General features: G+C 46.0%; 1 protein-coding gene and 1 long non-coding RNA gene across 9 annotated transcripts in view; both read right to left on the bottom strand.

The window, feature by feature from the left end:
- The window catches only part of LOC115166945 (dmX-like protein 2), a 105946-nt gene that overhangs the window by 9273 nt on the left and 76673 nt on the right, over nt 1-20000 (bottom strand). For 5 of the 8 annotated variants that reach the window (XM_029720905.1, XM_029720908.1, XM_029720906.1 and 2 more), the window contains 7 exons: nt 17821-18022; nt 16850-16967; nt 15205-15270; nt 6383-6469; nt 5243-5364; nt 4990-5134; nt 2334-2394 (listed from right to left, as the gene is read on the bottom strand). In XM_029720905.1, the coding sequence (XP_029576765.1) occupies nt 2334-2394; nt 4990-5134; nt 5243-5364; nt 6383-6469; nt 15205-15270; nt 16850-16967; nt 17821-18022 (801 nt within the window). The remainder of the gene's footprint in view (nt 1-2333; nt 2395-4989; nt 5135-5242; nt 5365-6382; nt 6470-15204; nt 15271-16849; nt 16968-17820; nt 18023-20000) is intronic. The other 3 variants (XM_029720907.1, XM_029720910.1, XM_029720915.1) reach the window with 1 other exon arrangement.
- Nucleotides 1785-2230, bottom strand: LOC115166947 (uncharacterized). Its single transcript, XR_003870397.1, has 3 exons — nt 2206-2230; nt 1871-1900; nt 1785-1815 (listed from the first exon to the last, which is right to left on the bottom strand). It is a non-coding gene; the product is annotated as an uncharacterized LOC115166947 (long non-coding RNA).

Below are 20000 nucleotides of genomic sequence, written 5' to 3'. Positions count from 1 at the left end.
GGTACTGTATAGAACCTAGCAGTGGTATATGGTACTGTATATAACCTAGTAGTGGTATACTGTATAGAACCTAGTAGTGGTATACTGTATATAACCTAGTAGTGGTATACTGTATAGAACCTAGTAGTGGTATACTGTATATAACCTAGTAGTGGTATATGGTACTGTATAGAACCTAGTAGTGGTATACTGTATATAACCTAGTAGTGGTATACTGTATATAACATAGTAGTGGTATACTGTATTTAACATAGTAGTGGTATACTGTATTTAACATAGTAGTGGTATACTGTATATAACCTAGTGGTGGTATATGGCACTGTATATAACCTAGTAGTGGTATACTGTATATAACCTAGTAGTGGTATACTGTATAGAACCTAGTAGTGGTATATGGTACTGTATATAACCTAGTAGTGGTATACTGTATATAACCTAGTAGTGGTATACTGTATTTAACATAGTAGTGGTATACTGTATAGAACCTAGTAGTGGTATACTGTATATAACGTAGTGGTGGTATATGGTACTGTATATAACCTAGTAGTGGTATACTGTATAGAACCTAGTAGTGGTATACTGTATAGAACCTAGTAGTGGTATACTGTATATAACCTAGTAGTGGTATATGGTACTGTATAGAACCTAGTAGTGGTGTATGGTACTGTATAGAACCTAGTGGTGGTATATGGTACTGTATAGAACCTAGCAGTGGTATATGGTACTGTATAGAAACTGGTAGTGGTATACTGTATAGAACCTAGTAGTGGTATACTGTATATAACCTAGTAGTGGTATACTGTATAGAACCTAGTAGTGGTATATGGTACTGTATAGAACCTAGTAGTGGTATACTGTATATAACCTAGTAGTGGTATACTGTATATAACCTAGTAGTGGTATATGGTACTGTATAGAACCTAGTAGTGGTATACTGTATATAACCTAGTAGTGGTATACTGTATATAACATAGTAGTGGTATACTGTATTTAACATAGTAGTGGTATACTGTATATAACCTAGTGGTGGTATATGGCACTGTATATAACCTAGTAGTGGTATACTGTATATAACCTAGTAGTGGTATACTGTATAGAACCTAGTAGTGGTATATGGTACTGTATATAACCTAGTAGTGGTATATGGTACTGTATAGAACCTAGTAGTGGTATACTGTATATAACCTAGTAGTGGTATACTGTATATAACATAGTAGTGGTATACTGTATTTAACATAGTAGTGGTATACTGTATATAACCTAGTGATGGTATATGGCACTGTATATAACCTAGTAGTGGTATACTGTATATAACCTAGTAGTGGTATACTGTATAGAACCTAGTAGTGGTATATGGTACTGTATATAACCTAGTAGTGGTATACTGTATATAACCTAGTAGTGGTATACTGTATTTAACATAGTAGTGGTATACTGTATAGAACCTAGTAGTGGTATACTGTATATAACCTAGTGGTGGTATATGGTACTGTATATAACCTAGTAGTGGTATACTGTATAGAACCTAGTAGTGGTATACTGTATAGAACCTAGTAGTGGTATACTGTATATAACCTAGTGGTGGTATATGGTACTGTATAGAACCTAGTAGTGGTATATGGTACTGTATAGAACCTAGTAGTGGTATACTGTATATAAGCTAGTAGTGGTATACTGTATAGAACCTAGTAGTGGTATACTGTATATAACCTAGTAGTGGTATATGGTACTGTATAGAACCTAGTAGTGGTATACTGTATAGAACCTAGTAGTGGTATACTGTATAGAACCTAGTAGTGGTATACTGTATATAACCTAGTAGTGGTATACTGTATATAACCTACTAGTGGTATATGGTACTGTATATAACCTAGTAGTGGTATATGGTACTGTATAGAACCTAGTGGTGGTATATGGTACTGTATAGAACCTAGTAGTGGTATACTGTATATAACCTAGTAGTGGTATATGGTACTGTATAGAACCTAGTAGTGGTATACTGTATAGAACCTAGTAGTGGTATACTGTATAGAACCTAGTAGTGGTATACTGTATATAACCTAGTAGTAGTATATGGTACTGTATAGAACCTAGTAGTGGTATATGGTACTGTATAGAACCTAGTAGTGGTATACTGTATATAACCTAGTAGTGGTATATGGTACTGTATCGAACCTAGTAGTGGTATATGGTACTGTATAGAACCTAGTAGTGGTATACTGTATATAACCTAGTAGTGGTATATGGTACTGTATAGAACCTAGTAGTGGTATATGGTACTGTATAGAACCTAGTAGTGGTATATGGTATTGTACACATTAGATGATACCTACAGTACTGGAATATGGGGTGGGAGGTCATTCTCTTCACATTGTTCAGGTTCCTCTTCATAATCTGAAAAACAACATTAAAATAACCTAATACATCTAACTTGATTTGAAAGCTCAGTCTTTAAAACATTCAGCCAATACACAGTGATGCCCTACACTACGGACTTCAGTACTCAACTAGGACATTTCTCTGAACTGAAACAGCTCTGATGAAGGCCACCAGGCCGATACGTTGGCTTCATAAACTGAAGTGATACAGGCGTGAGCAGTGTGCAGGTCTTTCTTTTAGTTCATTAAAACTACTCTACAACCTTTCACTCTAAAGGGGATTCATCATCTCAACTGGGACCTATTTTACACATACAGTATAAGTCAACGACACTGTCTTTCCATGCAGTCTGGCCTTACCAAGACTCACCACCTAGACTAGGACAGATTTATACTTCTGGTACAAGGCAACAGTACTCCATATTGACTGTAGCATGAAGAATTATCACTTGAATGGGGACATATTTGAGAAGTGGGTGATGCGGTGACGCAGGCCTGTACCTTGGGCAGCCGAGGAGACGCTGTGAGAGCTGGGTATCTGTGTGTTGATACTGTCCCATCTCTCTCATACAAACACACACACTGCCTATCTCTGGTAACATAGACTCATCTACCAGCCTGTTTAGTCCTCAACTCTCTGTCTGTTTGGCCTGAGATAGACAACCAGTGTCAATATTCACTGGACTGACTGGGTCCAGCTAGTGGGCCTCAGTTCGGACACAGCGAGCGAGGAATAGGGTGAGACAATGACGTCTAACATTAAAAGAAGAACGTTTGTCTGCTTGCTTTAAACCGTACCGTCTTACAGTACTCTGTTGAGTTCTGCTAGGTACTGTTGCACATATTTCCTATGACACCAGAGCAGTGTGGGGAGAGACAATAGGGAGGGGGTTTTCATAATAAACAGACAGGACCTTGAGTTTAGAGTGGTGAGCTGTGAGCCAGACAGGCTGGGATGGAGGTTTCACTCCTGAGTACTGTGACCCTCTACAGGTCAGTACAGACTACTACCTCGCTCACTGGACTACACTGCACTGACAAGTTCAAAGTAAATGGAAAGTAGGAAAGGAGATACTGTACCTAGTCAGTTGTACAACTGAATGCATTCAACTGAAATGTCAAAAGTTTGGGGTCACTTAGAAATGTCCTTGTTTTTAAAAGATAAGCAATTTTTTTTGTCCATTAAAATAACATCAAATTGATCAGAAATACAGTGTAGACATTGTTAATGTTGTAAATGACTATTGTAGATGGAAACAGCAGATTATTTATGTAATATATATGTAGGCGTACAGAGGCCCATTATCAGCAACCATCACCCCTGTGTTCCAATGGCATGTTGTGTAGCTAATCCAAGTTTATCATTTTAAAAGGCTAATTGATCATTAGAAAACTATTTTGCAATTGTGTTAGCACAGCTGAAAACTGTTGTTCTAATTAAAGAAGCAATAAAACTGGCCTTCTTTAGACTAGTTGAGTATCTAGAGCACAGGTGTCAAACTCATTCCACGGAGGGCCGAGTGTCTGCGGGTTTTTGCTCCTCCCTTGTCCTTGATTGATGAATTAAGGCCACTAATTAGTAAGGAACTCCCCACACCTGATTGCCTTGGGCTTAATTGAAAGGAAAAAACAAAAACCTGCAGACACTAGGCCCTCCATGGACTGAGTTTGACACACCTGATCTAGAGCATCAGCATTTGTGGGTTTGATTACAGGCTAAAAATGTCCAGAAACAAATAACTTTCTTCAGCAACTCATCATGCTGTTCGTGTTCTGAGAAATGAAGGCTATTCCATGTGAGAAATTGCCAAGAAACTGAAGATCTCATACAACGCTGTGTACAACTCCGTTCACACAACCGCGCAAACTGGCTCTAACCAGAATAGAAAGAGGACTGGGAGGCCCCGGGGCACAACTGAGCAAGAGGACAAGTACTTCAGAGTGTCTAGTTTGAGAAACAGACGCCTCACAAGTCCTCAACTGGACCCTTCAAACTGACGAGTTTCAGAAGAAAGTTATTTGTTTCTGGACATTTTTAGCCTGTAATCAAACCCACAAATGCTGATGCTCCGGGAAATTCAACTAGTCTAAAGAAGGCTAGTTTTATTGCTTCTTTAATCAGAACAACAGTTTTCAGCTGTGCTAACAATTGCAAAAGGGTTTTCTAATGATCAATTAGTATTTTCAAATTATAAACTAACACAACATGCCATTGGAACACAGGAGTGATGGTTGCTGATAATGGGTCTCTGTACGCCTATGTAGATATTCCATTAAAAATCAGCCGTTTCCAGCTACAATAATAATTTACAACATTAACAAAGTCTACACTGTATTACTGATCAATTTGATGTTATTTTAATGGACAAAAAAATTTGCTTTTCTTTCAAAAACAAGGAAATGTTTAAGTGACCCCAAACTTTTGAGCAGTAGTGTATATATACACACACACACACACACTGTATGTGTGTGTGTGTGTGTGTATACTATGCATCTGTGTGTGTGTGTGAGTGAGTGGAGGATGTTTGTGTGTGTAGAATGTTTTGTGTGTATGTATGTGTGAGTGAGTGAGTGAGTGAGTGAGTGAGTGGAGGATGTTTGTGTGTCGTACCACACTAGCACCCATGCTGGTCTGCCCACTCCCCAGCCAGGGCATGGATGCAGAGGCTGCCATGTCTTTGGGGTTGAAGTGGGACGGGGTAGAGGAGGCCTGGGCAACGTTAGTGTGGGAAGAACGGTAGTCCACGTCATCAGAACTGAGGAGAGAAAGAAGTCCAACACAATGTATGTATATATGTATATGTGTGTGTGTGTGTGTGTGTGTGTGTGTGTGTGTGTGTGTGTGTGTAACATAGTGTACTGACCTGTGTGACTCCTTGTCAAAGTCCTCTCCTATCCAGGTGTAGGGCTGAGCAGCTAACAGAGTGGACACATCAACCTCCTGCACATCGTGAGTGGACGCCAGCACTATCTCATTGGCGTTAGCCTGGAGGGGGAGGAGAGAGGGAAGGAGAGAAGAGAAGAGAGGGGAGGAGGGGATAAGGGAGGGAGGGAGAGAAGAGGGGAGGAGGGGACGAGGGGGGAGAGAAGAGAGGCCAGTAAATGTATAACACATAATCTGAATGAGAAGAAGAGACATTCCAACATAAAGAAACATTTAGATGTGGTGTACTGTGTGTTAACACCCTAAGGCCGATGTCCACGCCCATGTGGAAATCTATTTAGCATAATACAAAAATCCATCAGTTTAAGTTAGAGATATCATTTTTTTTTGCACTGGATGTGCCTCAATCCACCGCATCCGCCTATGTAACAATTCCGAATTTGGGGTGAAAGGTGACAGAGCTAGAGCAGTGTTTGTCAGACCATGAGACATACGAAAATCGGTACTCTCACAAAATCGTCTGTAGCGACGGAACGGTTTGGCCTAAAAATCCCTTTACGGAGGAGACTCTCAGGAACATGATGGTGTTCTCAGTTTTGCTCTACGACCCCAACAAGCGTCTTGGGACTGGTCTGAAGCCGATTCTGCCGATCTGCCAACTTCTGTCTGTAGGGTCCCAACAGTTTGGACTAAACACTGATCTGTGTAAAGGTGAGACTCTCAGGAACACGTATATATGGGCTGTTCTGCTCTAGGACGTCCACAGGTCTCACAAGTCCAGTCTGAAGGTCCCCAGGACCAGTTTAAAATCATTTATGGGAGTAAATATGGAGACTGTTTAGTGACAAAAATAAGGGATTAAATAAATGTAAAAAAAAGTATAAAATTAGACAGGGCTTAGACTGTTATATGTTAACTGGTGGCCTTATTGGCCAGTCTAATGGAATCCACTCTACTCATTTATCTCTATGGTGTCGACCTGTAAAACCTGACGAACATGGCACCTGAATGTCAAACTACATCAAATGGGAAAGCTTTGAGTGTGTGTGTGTGTCTGTGTGTACATGTGTGCGCCTGTATGTGTGTGTGTGTGTGTGTGTGCACTGCAGATGTCTCTCACCCTGTTGATGGCGAAGGCCATGATGATGTCAGACTCCTTGTGGATGATCTTAGCATTCCTTCCTGGGTAGCCTAAGTCTCCCTCCACCTGGAACACATTATCACAGCACCCGCCATCATTTAGTACACCTGGTACATACATACTGTACACAGACACACAATATCTTAGCATACACACACAGCCACACACCATCACAACACCCCTACACTGACACACAGCCACACACAGCAGTGAGACAGTGAGCACTCAGTGAGAACATGCAGGTTAGGTCCACGTGACACCTCTCTGTCAGAGCCGGAAGAGGAGCTGGAGTAAGTCATTATTACAGAGGGGATGATAGTATTTAGGAAGAGATGAAGAGGAAGAATGGGTCCAGCAGCAGAAGGAATGATCAGACAGAGACGGACCGTGTGTTAGTGGGGGTAGAGACGGACCGTGTGTTAGTGGGGGTAGAGACGGACCGTGTGTTAGTGGGGGTAGAGACGGACCGTGTGTTAGTGGGGGTAGAGACGGACCGTGTGTTAGTGGGGGTAGAGACGGACCGTGTGTTAGTGGGGGTAGAGACGGACCGTGTGTTAGTGGGGGTAGAGACAGACCGTGTGTTAGTGGGGGTAGAGACAGACCGTGTGTTAATGGGGTAGAGACAGACCGTGTGTTAGTGGGGGTAGAGACAGACCGTGTGTTAGTGGGGGTAGAGACGGACCGTGTGTTAGTGGGGGTAGAGACGGACCGTGTGTTAGTGGGGGTAGAGACGGACCGTGTGTTAGTGGGGGTAGAGACGGACCGTGTGTTAGTGGGGGTAGAGACGGACCGTGTGTTAGTGGGGGTAGAGACGGACCGTGTGTTAGTGGGGGTAGAGACGGACCGTGTGTTAGTGGGGGTAGAGACGGACCGTGTGTTAGTGGGGGTAGAGACAGACCGTGTGTTAGTGGGGGTAGAGACAGACCGTGTGTTAGTGGGGGTAGAGACGGACCGTGTGTTAGTGGGGGTAGAGACAGACCGTGTGTTAGTGGGGGTAGAGACAGACCGTGTGTTAGTGGGGGTAGAGACAGACCGTGTGTTAGTGGGGGGTAGAGACAGACCGTGTGTTAGTGGGGGTAGAGACGGACCGTGTTTAGTGGGGGTAGAGACAGACCGTGTGTTAGTGGGGGTAGAGACAGACCGTGTGTTAGTGGGGGTAGAGACAGACCGTGTGTTAGTGGGGGTAGAGACAGACCGTGTGTTAGTGGGGTAGAGACAGACCGTGTGTTAGTGGGGGTAGAGACGGACCGTGTGTTAGTGGGGGTAGAGACAGACCGTGTGTTAGTGGGGGTAGAGACGGACCGTGTGTCAGTGGGGGTAGAGACGGACCGTGTGTCAGTGGGGGTAGAGACGGACCGTGTGTCAGTGGGGGTAGAGACGGACCGTGTGTCAGTGGGGGTAGAGACGGACCGTGTGTTAGTGGGGGTAGAGACGGACCGTGTGTCAGTGGGGGTAGAGACGGACCGTGTGTTAGTGGGGGTAGAGACAGACCGTGTGTTAGTGGGGGTAGAGACAGACCGTGTGTTAGTGGGGGTAGAGACGGACCGTGTGTTAGTGGGGGTAGAGACAGACCGTGTGTTAGTGGGGGTAGAGACGGACCGTGTGTTAGTGGGGGTAGAGACGGACCGTGTGTTAGTGGGGGTAGAGACGGACCGTGTGTTAGTGGGGGTAGAGACAGACCGTGTGTTAGTGGGGGTAGAGACGGACCGTGTGTTAGTGGGGGTAGAGACAGACCGTGTGTTAGTGGGGGTAGAGACAGACCGTGTGTTAGTGGGGGTAGAGACAGAACCGTTGTGTTAGTGTGGGGTAGAGACGGGACCGTGTGTTAGTGGGGTAGAGACAGACCGTGTGTTAGTGGGGGTAGAGACGGACCGTGTGTCAGTGGGGTAGAGACGGACCGTGTGTCAGTGGGGGTAGAGACGGACCGTGTGTCAGTGGGGGTAGAGACGGACCGTGTGTCAGTGGGGGTAGAGACGGACCGTGTGTTAGTGGGGGTAGAGACGGACCGTGTGTTAGTGGGGGTGGAGACGGACCGTGTGTTAGTGGGGGTGGAGACGGACCGTGTGTTAGTGGGGGTGGAGACGGACCGTGTGTTAGTGGGGGTAGAGACGGACCGTGTGTTAGTGGGGGTGGAGACGGACCGTGTGTTAGGGGGGGGTAGAGTACGGACGTGGTTATGGGGGGTCGAGACGGACCGTGGTGGTAGTGGGGTAGAGACGGACCGTGTTTTAGTGGGGGTAGAGACGGACCGTGTGTTAGTGGGGGGTAGAGACGGACCGTTGTGTTAGTGGGGGTAGAGACGGACCGTGTGTTAGTGGGGGTAGAGACGGACCGTGTGTTAGTGGGGGTAGAGACGGACCGTTGTTAGTGGGGGTAGAGACGGACCGTGTGTTAGTGGGGGTAGAGACAGGACCGGGTGTTAGTGGGGGTAGAGACGACCGTGTGTTAGGTGGTGGGTAGAGACGAGACCGTGTGGTTAGTGGGGGTAGAGACAGGACCGTGTGTTAGTGGGGGTAGAGACGGACCGTGTGTTAGTGGGGGTAGAGACGACCGTGTGTTAGTGGGGGTAGAGACGGACCGTGTGTTAGTGGGGGTAGAGACGGACCGTGTGTTTAGTGGGGTAGAGACGACCGTGTGTTAGTGGGGGGTAGAGACGGACCGTGTGTTAGTGGGGTAGAGACGGACCGTGTGTTAGTGGGGGGTAGAGACGACCGTGTGTTAGTGGGGGTGAGACGGACCGTGTGTTAGTGGGGGTAGAGACGGACCGTGTGTTAGTGGGGGTAGAGACGGACCGTGTGTTAGTGGGGGTAAGAGACGGACCGTGTGTTAGTGGGGGGTGGAGAACGGACCGGTGTGGTTAGTGGGGGTTGGAGACGGACCGTGTTTAGTAGGGGGGGTAGAGACGGACCGTGTGTTAGTGGGGGTAGAAGACGGACCGGTTGTGTAGTGGTCGGGTAGAGACGGACCGTGTGTTAGTGGGGAGAGAACGGACCGTGTGTTAGTGGGGGTAGAGACGACCGTGTGTGAGTGGGGGTAGAAGAACGGACCGTGTGTTTAGTGGGGGTAGAGACGGACCGTGTGTTAGATGGTGGTAGAGACGGACCGTGTGTTAGTGGGGGTAGAGACTGACCGTGTGTTAGTGGGGGGGAGAGACGGACCGTGTGTTAGTGGGGGTAGAGACGGACCGTGTGTTAGTGGGGGTAGAGACGGACCTTTGGGGGGGTGGAACGGACGTTGTAGGTGGGGTAGGAGACAGGGACCGTGTGTTAAGTGGGGGTAGAGACAGGACCGTGTGTTAGTGGGGGTAGAGACGGACCGGTGTTTAGTGGGGGTAGAGACGGACCGTGTGTTAGTGGGGGTAGAGACAAGGACCGTGTGTTAGTGGGGGTGAGAGACGGACCGTGTGTTAGTGGGGGTAGGAGACGGACCGTGTGTTAGTGGGGGGTAGAGACGGACCGTGTGTTAGTGGGGGTAGAGACGGACCGTGTGTTAGTGGGGTAGAGACGGACCGTGTGTTAGTGGGGGTAGAGACGGACCGTGTGTTAGTGGGGGTAGAGACGGACCGTGTGTTAGTGGGGGTAGAGACGGACCGTGTGTTAGTGGGGGTAGAGACGGACCGTGTGTTAGTGGGGGTAGAGACGGACCGTGTGTTAGTGGGGGTAGAGACGGACCGTGTGTTAGTGGGGGGGTGGAGACGGACCGTGTGTTAGTGGGGGGTAGAGACGGACCGTGTGTTAGTGGGGGGGTAGAGACGGACCGTGTGTTAGTGGGGGTAGAGACGGACCGTGTGTTAGTGGGGGGTAGGAGACGGACCGTGTGTTAGGTGGGGGTAGAGACGGACCGTGTGTTAGTGGGGTAGAGACGGACCGTGTGTTAGTGGGGGTAGAGACGGACCGTGTGTTAGTGGGGGTACCGTGGTGTTAGTGGGGGTAGAGACGGACCGTGTGTTAGTGGGGGGTAGAGACGGACCGTGTGTTAGAGGGGGTAGAGGACGGTTACCGTGTGGTTAGAGTGGGGGTAGAGACTGACCGTGTGTTAGTGGGGGGTAGAGAGACGGACCGTGTGTTAGTGGAGGGTAGAGACAGACCGTGTGTTAGTGGGGGTAGAGACGGACCGTGTGATAGTGGGGGTAGAGACAGACCGTGTGTTAGTGGGGGGTAGAGACAGACGGTGTGTTAGTGGGGGTAGAGACAACCGTTGTTTAGTGGGGGTAGAGACGGACCGTGTGTTAGTGGGGGGTAGAGACGGACCGTGTGTTAGTGGGGGGTAGAGACGGACCGTGTGTTAGTGGGGGTAGAGACAGACCGTGTGTTAGTGGGGGTGGAGACGGACCGTGTGTTAGTGGGGGTAGAGACGGACCGTGTGTTAGTGGGGGTAGAGACGGACCGTGTGTTAGGTGGGGTAGAGACGGAACCGTGTGGGTTAGTGGGGGTGGAGACGGACCGTGTGTTAGTGGGGGTGGAGACGGACCGTGTGTTAGTGGGGTAGAGACGGACCGTGTGTTAGTGGGGGTAGAGACGGACCGTGTGTTAGTGGGGGTAGAGACGGACCGTGTGTTAGTGGGGGTAGAGGCAGACCGTGTCAGTGTGTTAGTGGGGTAGAGGCAGACCGTGTCAGTGTGTTAGTGGGGGTAGAGGCGGACCGTGTCAGTGTGTTAGTGGGGGTAGAGACGGACCGTGTGTTAGTGGGGGTAGAGACGGACCGTGTGTTAGTGGGGGTAGAGACAGACCGTGTGTTAGTGGGGTAGAGACAGACCGTGTGTTAGTGGGGGTAGAGACAGACCGTGTGTTAGTGGGGGTAGAGACGGACCGTGTGTTAGTGGGGTAGAGACAGACCGTGTGTTAGTGGGGGTAGAGACAGACCTGTGTTAGTGGGTAGAGACAGACTGTGTGTTAGTGGGGGTAGAGACAGACCGTGTGTTAGTGGGGGTAGAGACAGACCGTGGGTTAGTGGGGGTAGAGACAGGACCGTGTGGTTAGTGGGGGTAGAGACGGACCGTGTGTCAGTGGGGGTAGAGACGGGACCGGTGTGTCAGTGGGGGTAGAGACGGACCGTGTGTTAGTGGGGGTAGAGACGGACCGTGTGTTAGTGGGGGTAGAGACGGACCGTGTGTTAAGTGGGGGGTGGAGACGGACCGTGTGTTAGTGGGGGTAAGAGACGGACCGTGTGTTAGTGGGGGTAGAGACGGACCGTGTGTTAGTGGGGGTAGAGACGGACCGTGTGGTTAGTGGGGGTAGAGACGGACCGTGTGTTAGTGGGGGTAGAGACGGACCGTGTGTTAGTGGGGGTAGAGACAGACCGTGTGTTAGTGGGGGTAGAGACAGACCGTGTGTTAGTGGGGGTAGAGACGTACCGTGTGTTAGTGGGGGTAGAGACGGACCGTGTGTTAGTGGGGGTAGAGACGGACCGTGTGTTAGTGGGGGTAGAGACGGACCGTGTGTTAGTGGGGGTGGAGACGGACCGTGTGTTAGTGGGGGTAGAGACGGACCGTGTGTTAGTGGGGGTAGAGACGGACCGTGTGTTAGTGGGGGTAGAGACAGACCGTGTGTCAGTGAGGTGATGTGATGAGGTAGTGGGTTAGTGACAGTGAGGTGAGGTGATGTGATGAGGTAGTGGGTTATTGACAGGCCGTGTCAGTGGGGTGAGGTGATGTGATGAGGTAGTGGGTTATTGACAGACTGTGTCAGTGGGGTGAGGTGATGTGATGAGGTAGTGGGTTAGTGACAGTGAGGTGATGAGGTAATTTGTAAGTCGCTCTGGATAAGAGCGTCTGCTAAATGACGTAAATGTAGTGTGTTAGTGACAGACCGTGTCAGTGGGGTGAGGTGATGTGATGTGATGAGGTAGTGGGTTAGTGACAGACAATGGGGTGAGGTGATGTGATGAGGTAGTGGGTTAGTGACAGACAGTGGGGTGAGGTGATGTGATGAGGTAGTGGGTTAGTGACAGACAATGGGGTGAGGTGATGTGATGAGGTAGTGGGTTAGTGACAGACAGTGGGGTGAGGTGATGTGATGAGGTAGTGGGTTAGTGACAGACAGTGGGGTGAGGTGATGTGATGAGGTAGTGGGTTAGTGACAGACAGTGGGGTGAGGTGATGTGATTATGTAGTGGGTTAGTGACAGTGAGGTGATGAGGTAGTGGGTTAGTGACAGTCAGTGGGGTGAAGTGATGTGATGAGGTAGTGGGTTAGTGACAGTGAGGTTAGGTAGTAGGTAAGGTTGCACAATTCTGCTAACTTTCAACAGATTCTTATGTTTTTCAGAAATCCTGGTTTAAGGATTACAGATTCTTATTCCTTCCTGATTCCAGGAATCTTACAAACGTGATTTCTGGAAAACCCTAGTCGTGTTGGGTTAGTGAGTAGTAATGGTGAGGTGTAGCTCTGGAAAACCCTAGTCGTGTCGGGTTAGTGAGTAGTAATGGTGAGGTGAAGCTCTGGAAAACCCTAGTCGTGACGGGTTAGTGAGTAGTAATGGTGAGGTGAAGCTCTGGAAAACCCTAGTCGTGTTGGGGTAGTGAGTAGTAATGGTGAGGTGAAGCTCTGGAAAACCCTAGTCGTGTCGGGTTAGTGAGTAGTAATGGTGAGGTGTAGCTCTGGAAAACCCTAGTCGTGTCGGGTTAGTGAGTAGTAATGGTGAGGTGAAGCTCTGGAAAACCCTAGTCGTGTTGGGGTAGTGAGTAGTAATGGTGAGGTGAAGCTCTGGAAAACCCTAGTCGTGTTGGGGTAGTGAGTATTAATGGTGAGGTGAAGCTCTGGAAAACCCTAGTCGTGTTGGGGTAGTGAGTAGTAATGGTGAGGTGTAGCTCTGGAAAACCCTAGTCGTGTCGGGTTAGTGAGTAGTAATGGTGAGGTGTAGCTCTGGAAAACCCTAGTCGTGTCGGGTTAGTGAGTAGTAATGGTGAGGTGAAGCTCTGGAAAACCCTAGTCGTGTTGGGTTAGTGAGTAGTAATGGTGAGGTGTACCTCTGGAAAACCCTAGTCGTGACGGGTTAGTGAGTAGTAATGGTGAGGTGAAGCTCTGGAAAACCCTAGTCGTGTTGGGTTAGTGAGTAGTAATGGTGAGGTGTACCTCTGGAAAACCCTAGTCGTGTTGGGGTAGTGAGTAGTAATGGTGAGGTGTAGCTCTGGAAAACCCTAGTCGTGTCGGGGTAGTGAGTAGTAATGGTGAGGTGAAGCTCTGGAAAACCCTAGTCGTGTTGGGGTAGTGAGTAGTAATGGTGAGGTGTAGCTCTGGAAAACCCTAGTCGTGTCGGGGTAGTGAGTAGTAATGGTGAGGTGAAGCTCTGGAAAACCCTAGTCGTGTTGGGTTAGTGAGTAGTAATGGTGAGGTGTACCTCTGGAAAACCCTAGTCGTGTCGGGTTAGTGAGTAGTAATGGTGAGGTGAAGCTCTGGAAAACCCTAGTCGTGTCGGGGTAGTGAGTAGTAATGGTGAGGTGAAGCTCTGGAAAACCCTAGTCGTGTCGGGGTAGTGAGTAGTAATGGTGAGGTGTAGCTCTGGAAAACCCTAGTCGTGTCGGGTTAGTGAGTAGTAATGGTGAGGTGTAGCTCTGGAAAACCCTAGTCGTGTTGGGGTAGTGAGTAGTAATGGTGAGGTGAAGCTCTGGAAAACCCTAGTCGTGTTGGGGTAGTGAGTATTAATGGTGAGGTGAAGCTCTGGAAAACCCTAGTCGTGTTGGGGTAGTGAGTAGTAATGGTGAGGTGTAGCTCTGGAAAACCCTAGTCGTGTCGGGTTAGTGAGTAGTAATGGTGAGGTGTAGCTCTGGAAAACCCTAGTCGTGTCGGGTTAGTGAGTAGTAATGGTGAGGTGAAGCTCTGGAAAACCCTAGTCGTGTTGGGTTAGTGAGTAGTAATGGTGAGGTGTACCTCTGGAAAACCCTAGTCGTGACGGGTTAGTGAGTAGTAATGGTGAGGTGAAGCTCTGGAAAACCCTAGTCGTGTTGGGTTAGTGAGTAGTAATGGTGAGGTGTACCTCTGGAAAACCCTAGTCGTGTTGGGGTAGTGAGTAGTAATGGTGAGGTGTAGCTCTGGAAAACCCTAGTCGTGTCGGGGTAGTGAGTAGTAATGGTGAGGTGAAGCTCTGGAAAACCCTAGTCGTGTTGGGGTAGTGAGTAGTAATGGTGAGGTGTAGCTCTGGAAAACCCTAGTCGTGTCGGGTTAGTGAGTAGTAATGGTGAGGTGTAGCTCTGGAAAACCCTAGTCGTGTCGGGGTAGTGAGTAGTAATGGTGAGGTGAAGCTCTGGAAAACCCTAGTCGTGTTGGGTTAGTGAGTAGTAATGGTGAGGTGTAGCTCTGAAAAACCCTAGTCGTGTTGGGGTAGTGAGTAGTAATGGTGAGGTGAAGCTCTGGAAAACCCTAGTCGTGTCGGGTTAGTGAGTAGTAATGGTGAGGTGTAGCTCTGGAAAACCCTAGTCGTGTTGGGGTAGTGAGTAGTAATGGTGAGGTGAAGCTCTGGAAAACCCTAGTCGTGTCGGGGTAGTGAGTAGTAATGGTGAGGTGAAGCTCTGGAAAACCCTAGTCGTGTCGGGGTAGTGAGTAGTAATGGTGAGGTGAAGCTCTGGAAAACCCTAGTCGTGTCGGGGTAGTGAGTAGTAATGGTGAGGTGAAGCTCTGGAAAACCCTAGTCGTGTCGGGGTAGTGAGTAGTAATGGTGAGGTGTAGCTCTGGAAAACCCTAGTCGTGTCGGGGTAGTGAGTAGTAATGGTGAGGTGTAGCATGCCAAGCGGTGATTAGAAGAGAGACTTTCACAGCCCTGAGCAGGTACCAGTTCACACTGTACAGACAGACACCTTGATACTACCTTGTTGGACCTGAGAGCTCCAGATACACAGTTTGGGCTGAGGAGATCCATAAAGCCTTCAACACACTACACAACACAACACACATGCACAAAACAAACAAAACACAAAATGAAGAAAACAAAAATGAAAGGGTTGTCTGGATGGTAGATACACGCAGCCACACACACAGTCAGTGTGTTAATATGTGGATGAGGCAAAGGCTTCTCCCAACCCAAACAATGTCCTATCACATGGTAACAGAGTGGAGTGCTGGGGAGATAGGAGACGTCTCTCTCAATGCAATGACAGTGGGTGGAGGGGAGGGTGGAGGGGAGGGTGGGGCCCGGTCTCAACGCCCAAGTCAAAAGAAACACACCTTAAAGAGTCTAGTTCCTGGAAGTCAGGTATAAGGTTCCTCTTTAGTTTGAAATCACATCTTTAACTTTCTACTCAAATCTCAACAAAGCAGGATCTATGGATGTGGTTCTAATTTAGTGTTGTGTTAGTATAAGATGTGTGTCTGTGTTAGTGGATGTCTGCAGACATGATAATGAACATTTTAATAATAATAATACTAATAATAGAAGTGATGATAGTAGTGATGGTGTGCAGACATCACAGAATCCTCTGTTCTTGATTACACAATACAAGGCCATCAAAAGCATAATAATAACAATAAAAGTCTGTGTGTGTGTGTGTGTGTGTGATATACACTACTATTCAGAAGTTAAATTAACTAGGCCATAATGTACAAAATAATAATGGACCTTACTCAAAATATAGGATCTATAAAATATACATCAATAGAATGTGGGGTTTTGAAGAACTATTGTGGTGAAGATGACTAAGGAAACATCCAGACAGATGATCTGTCTGACATGGTGCATGTTGTAGGAGAGGCTGTACTGGAGGAGGTAACACTATGTTAAACCTGTTTCTCAGTAGTTACCTGCTATGTACTCTTAGGTGATATAATGACACCATTCTGAATCCACTTAATGAATCATTAACAAGTTAGATGATATAATGACACCTTTCTGAATCCACTTAATGAATCATTAACAAGTTAGGTGATATAATGACACCTTTCTGAATCCACTTAATGAATCATTAACAAGTTAGGTGATATAATGACACCTTTCTGAATCCACTGAACGAATCATTAACAAGTTAGCTGATATAATGACACCTTTCTGAATCCACTTAATGAATCATTAACAAGTTAGCTGATATAATGACACCTTTCTGAATCCACTTAATGAATCATTAACAAGTTAGGTGATATAATGACACCTTTCTGAATCCACTTAATGAATCATTAACAAGTTAGGTGATATAATGACACCTTTCTGAATCCACTTAATGAATCATTAACAAGTTAGGTGATATAATGACACCATTCTGAATCTACTTAATGAATCATTAACAAGTTAGGTGATATAATGACACCATTCTGAATCCACTTAATGAATCATTAACAAGTTAGGTGATATGACACTTTTCTGAATCCACCTTGAAACAAATAATGACCATTTGACTTGTTTAATGTGTAAGTAATAACCAGGTAAATAAAGGATGCCTGGTGTATGAGACCAGACATGATGTAGGTGTAGGGGAAGTGGAGGGACAGACAGATTGTACCAGGGGTCCAGTTTAGCTCGTTACCTCGCTCTGCTTCCTCTTCTTAGTGAAGATATAGCGAATCAGAGTCTCCTGAAGAACTTCCTGTTTCACCAGGTAGTGCCAGAGACGCCTCGCAGGGAATGAAATGTGGTTCTTATTCCTGGAACACGACACACACGGAAACATGTGAGAACATGAGTCTGTGTGTCTGTAGTCTATGTATCTGTGTGTGTGTGTGTAGTCTATGTATCTGTGTGTGTGTGTGTAGTCTATGTACTTGTGTGTGTGTAGTCTATGTATCTGTGTGTGTAGTCTATGTATCTGTGTGTGTGTGTGTGTGTAGTCTATGTATCTGTGTGTGTGTGTGTAGTCTATGTATCTGTGTGTGTGTGTGTATGTATCTGTGTGTGTGTGTAGTCTATGTATGTGTGTGTGTGTGTATGTATCAGTGTGTGTGTGTAGTCTATGTATCGGTGTGTGTGTGTAGTCTATGTATCTGTGTGTGTGTGTAGTCTATGTATCTGTGTGTGTGTGTAGTCTATGTATCTGTGTGTGTGTGTGTGTGTGTAGTCTATGTATCTGTGTGTGTGTGTGTAGTCTATGTATCTGTGTGTGTGTGTGTAGTCTATGTATCTGTGTGTGTGTGTGTGGTCTATGTATCTGTGTGTGTGTTTGTGTGTAGTCTATGTATCTGTATCTGTGTGTGTATGTGTGTAGTCTATGTATCTGTGTGTGTATGTGTGTAGTCTATGTATCTGTGTGTGTAGTCTATGTATCTGTGTGTGTAGTCTATGTATCTGTGTGTGTATGTGTGTGTAGTCTATGTATCTGTGTGTGTGTAGTCTATGTATCTGTGTGTGTGTGTAGTCTATGTATCTGTGTGTGTATGTGTGTGTAGTCTATGTATCTGTGTGTGTGTGTGTGTAGTCTATGTATCTGTGTGTGTGTGTGTGTAGTCTATGTATCTCTGTGTGTGTGTAGTCTATGTATCTGTGTGTGTGAACAATACCCACTTGAAAGGTGTGTTGTCAGGCTCCAGCATGGCCTTGTGTCTCAGTATGGCGGGCCCCCCTCCTGTGCTGAGGTCAGTGGGGTAGGTGTTGATGTAGTTGGGAGGAGGACCATCAAACTTGTTCATCCTCTCCTGGAGTATGGTCTCCCAGTTCTCTAGTGTCTTCAGTACAGCATTCCCCAGAGGAGACGTCACCGGCAGGTCTGATGGAGGGAGGAGAGGACGATAACAGAAAGAAAAACTGTTTTGGTTGCGCCGCTCTAACGCGCGTGTGTGTGTTAGGGTTGAATATTTTCCCGGTATATTACAATTGTTCCATCCCCAGAATAATTCACTTTTCTCCTGGGGTACCCAGAATATCCCAGCAAAACTGGAAGTGTCATTCAAGAGAATTATAAAGTATAGAAATAGGCCTGTCTGGATGTGATTAGAGCTTTGATCCAAAATTCAATCCTGATGCTACCTGCGCCTGATGAGCCCCACATTAAAGACATTTACTGAGCCCACGCCCAAATGATGGTGCCCTTATCCAATACATATATGATATAGGCTACTGCACATTACACACGATAGAAAAACATAAAAGCCCATAGACGTATCTAGCTATATGCTCTCTTGGGTAAATAAATGAAACTAGCTCCAGCAGGCTAATCTTTTTGAATGTGGACTGTATTACTGTACTGCATTGTATTATACTGTATTACTGTACTGCATTGTATTATACTGTATTACTGTACTGTATTGTATTATACCGTATTACTGTACTGCATTGTATTATACCGTATTACTGTACTGTATTGTATTATACTGTATTACTGTACTGCATTGTATTATACCGTATTACTGTACTGTATTGTATTATACTGTATTGCATTGTATTATACCGTATTACTGTACTGCATTGTATTATACCGTATTACTGTACTGTATTGTATTATACCGTATTACTGTACTGCATTGTATTATACTGTATTACTGTACTGCATTGTATTATACTGTATTACTGTACTGCATTGTATTATACCGTATTACTGTACTGCATTGTATTATACCGTATTACTGTACTGCATTGTATTATACCGTATTACTGTACTGCATTGTATTATACCGTATTACTGTACTGCATTGTATTACCGTATTACTGTACTTTGTATTATACTGTATTACTGTACTGCATTGTATTATACCGTATTACTGTACTGCATTGTATTATACCGTATTACTGTACTGCATTGTATTATACCGTATTACTGTACTGCATTGTATTATACCGTATTACTGTACTGCATTGTATTATACCGTATTACTGTACTGCATTGTATTATACTGTATTACTGTACTGCATTGTATTATACTGTATTACTGTACTGCATTGTATTATACTGTATTACTGTACTGCATTGTATTATACTGTATTACTGTACTGCATTGTATTGACATCCTTGAATAATATAGGACCAGAATGAGATGCATAAGGCTTTCACTTCTCTTCATGAAGATTGAATGGTTATGGGTCTGAATAAATATAACCTACCACCATCGTGAGTTCACTCTTCTTTCAAACTACCTGTGAGATCTATTGGCTGCTGTATTTAACATTCATCAAACAAGAGCTTGTGTCCCTCTTCTATTAGTCTATTGGTATAAGAAATGCAAAAATATAATAATGTCCAGCAAGCTGTTCTAGTGTAGCTTTTCCTGCATGGGACTCCAAGAGCTAAGGAGCGTTTTTTAAGGAGAGAGGCCAGCGAAGCACAGGTGTGTGCGTATTGAGCAAGAGACAAGAGGCTATAAATTACAAGCTTATTATGCATAACCCATCATTAATTAGCTAAATATAAGACTAATACTGCATTGAATGTATTACCTGATAGAGGTAGGCTAGGACATCTATATGTAGGGCTGTATATCAATCTAGAACAGGATGATTTATTTTGAATGGAGTTGATGGAGTTGATGGAGAGAGAGACAGAGTGCTTGGTCACGCATGCACTGATTTAAAGCAACGATATTCGAGTGACAGGCTGTTTTAAAACTCTGCAGCTACAATAAAAAAAATATATCTTTACAATTAAAAAATAAGGTGACCCCTGAAAGCCAGATGGAGTTGGGTATATTAGACAACACTTGGTTTTATATTACTGTAATATAGACTATGCTGCAGAAAATGCAGGCCTTCCT

The sequence above is a fragment of the Salmo trutta genome, chromosome 29, assembly GCF_901001165.1.
Source record: "Salmo trutta chromosome 29, fSalTru1.1, whole genome shotgun sequence".
Taxonomy (NCBI): domain Eukaryota; kingdom Metazoa; phylum Chordata; class Actinopteri; order Salmoniformes; family Salmonidae; genus Salmo; species Salmo trutta.
The sequence above is the reverse complement of the archived record's forward strand: the minus strand, read 5'-3'. Positions and strand labels throughout refer to the sequence as shown.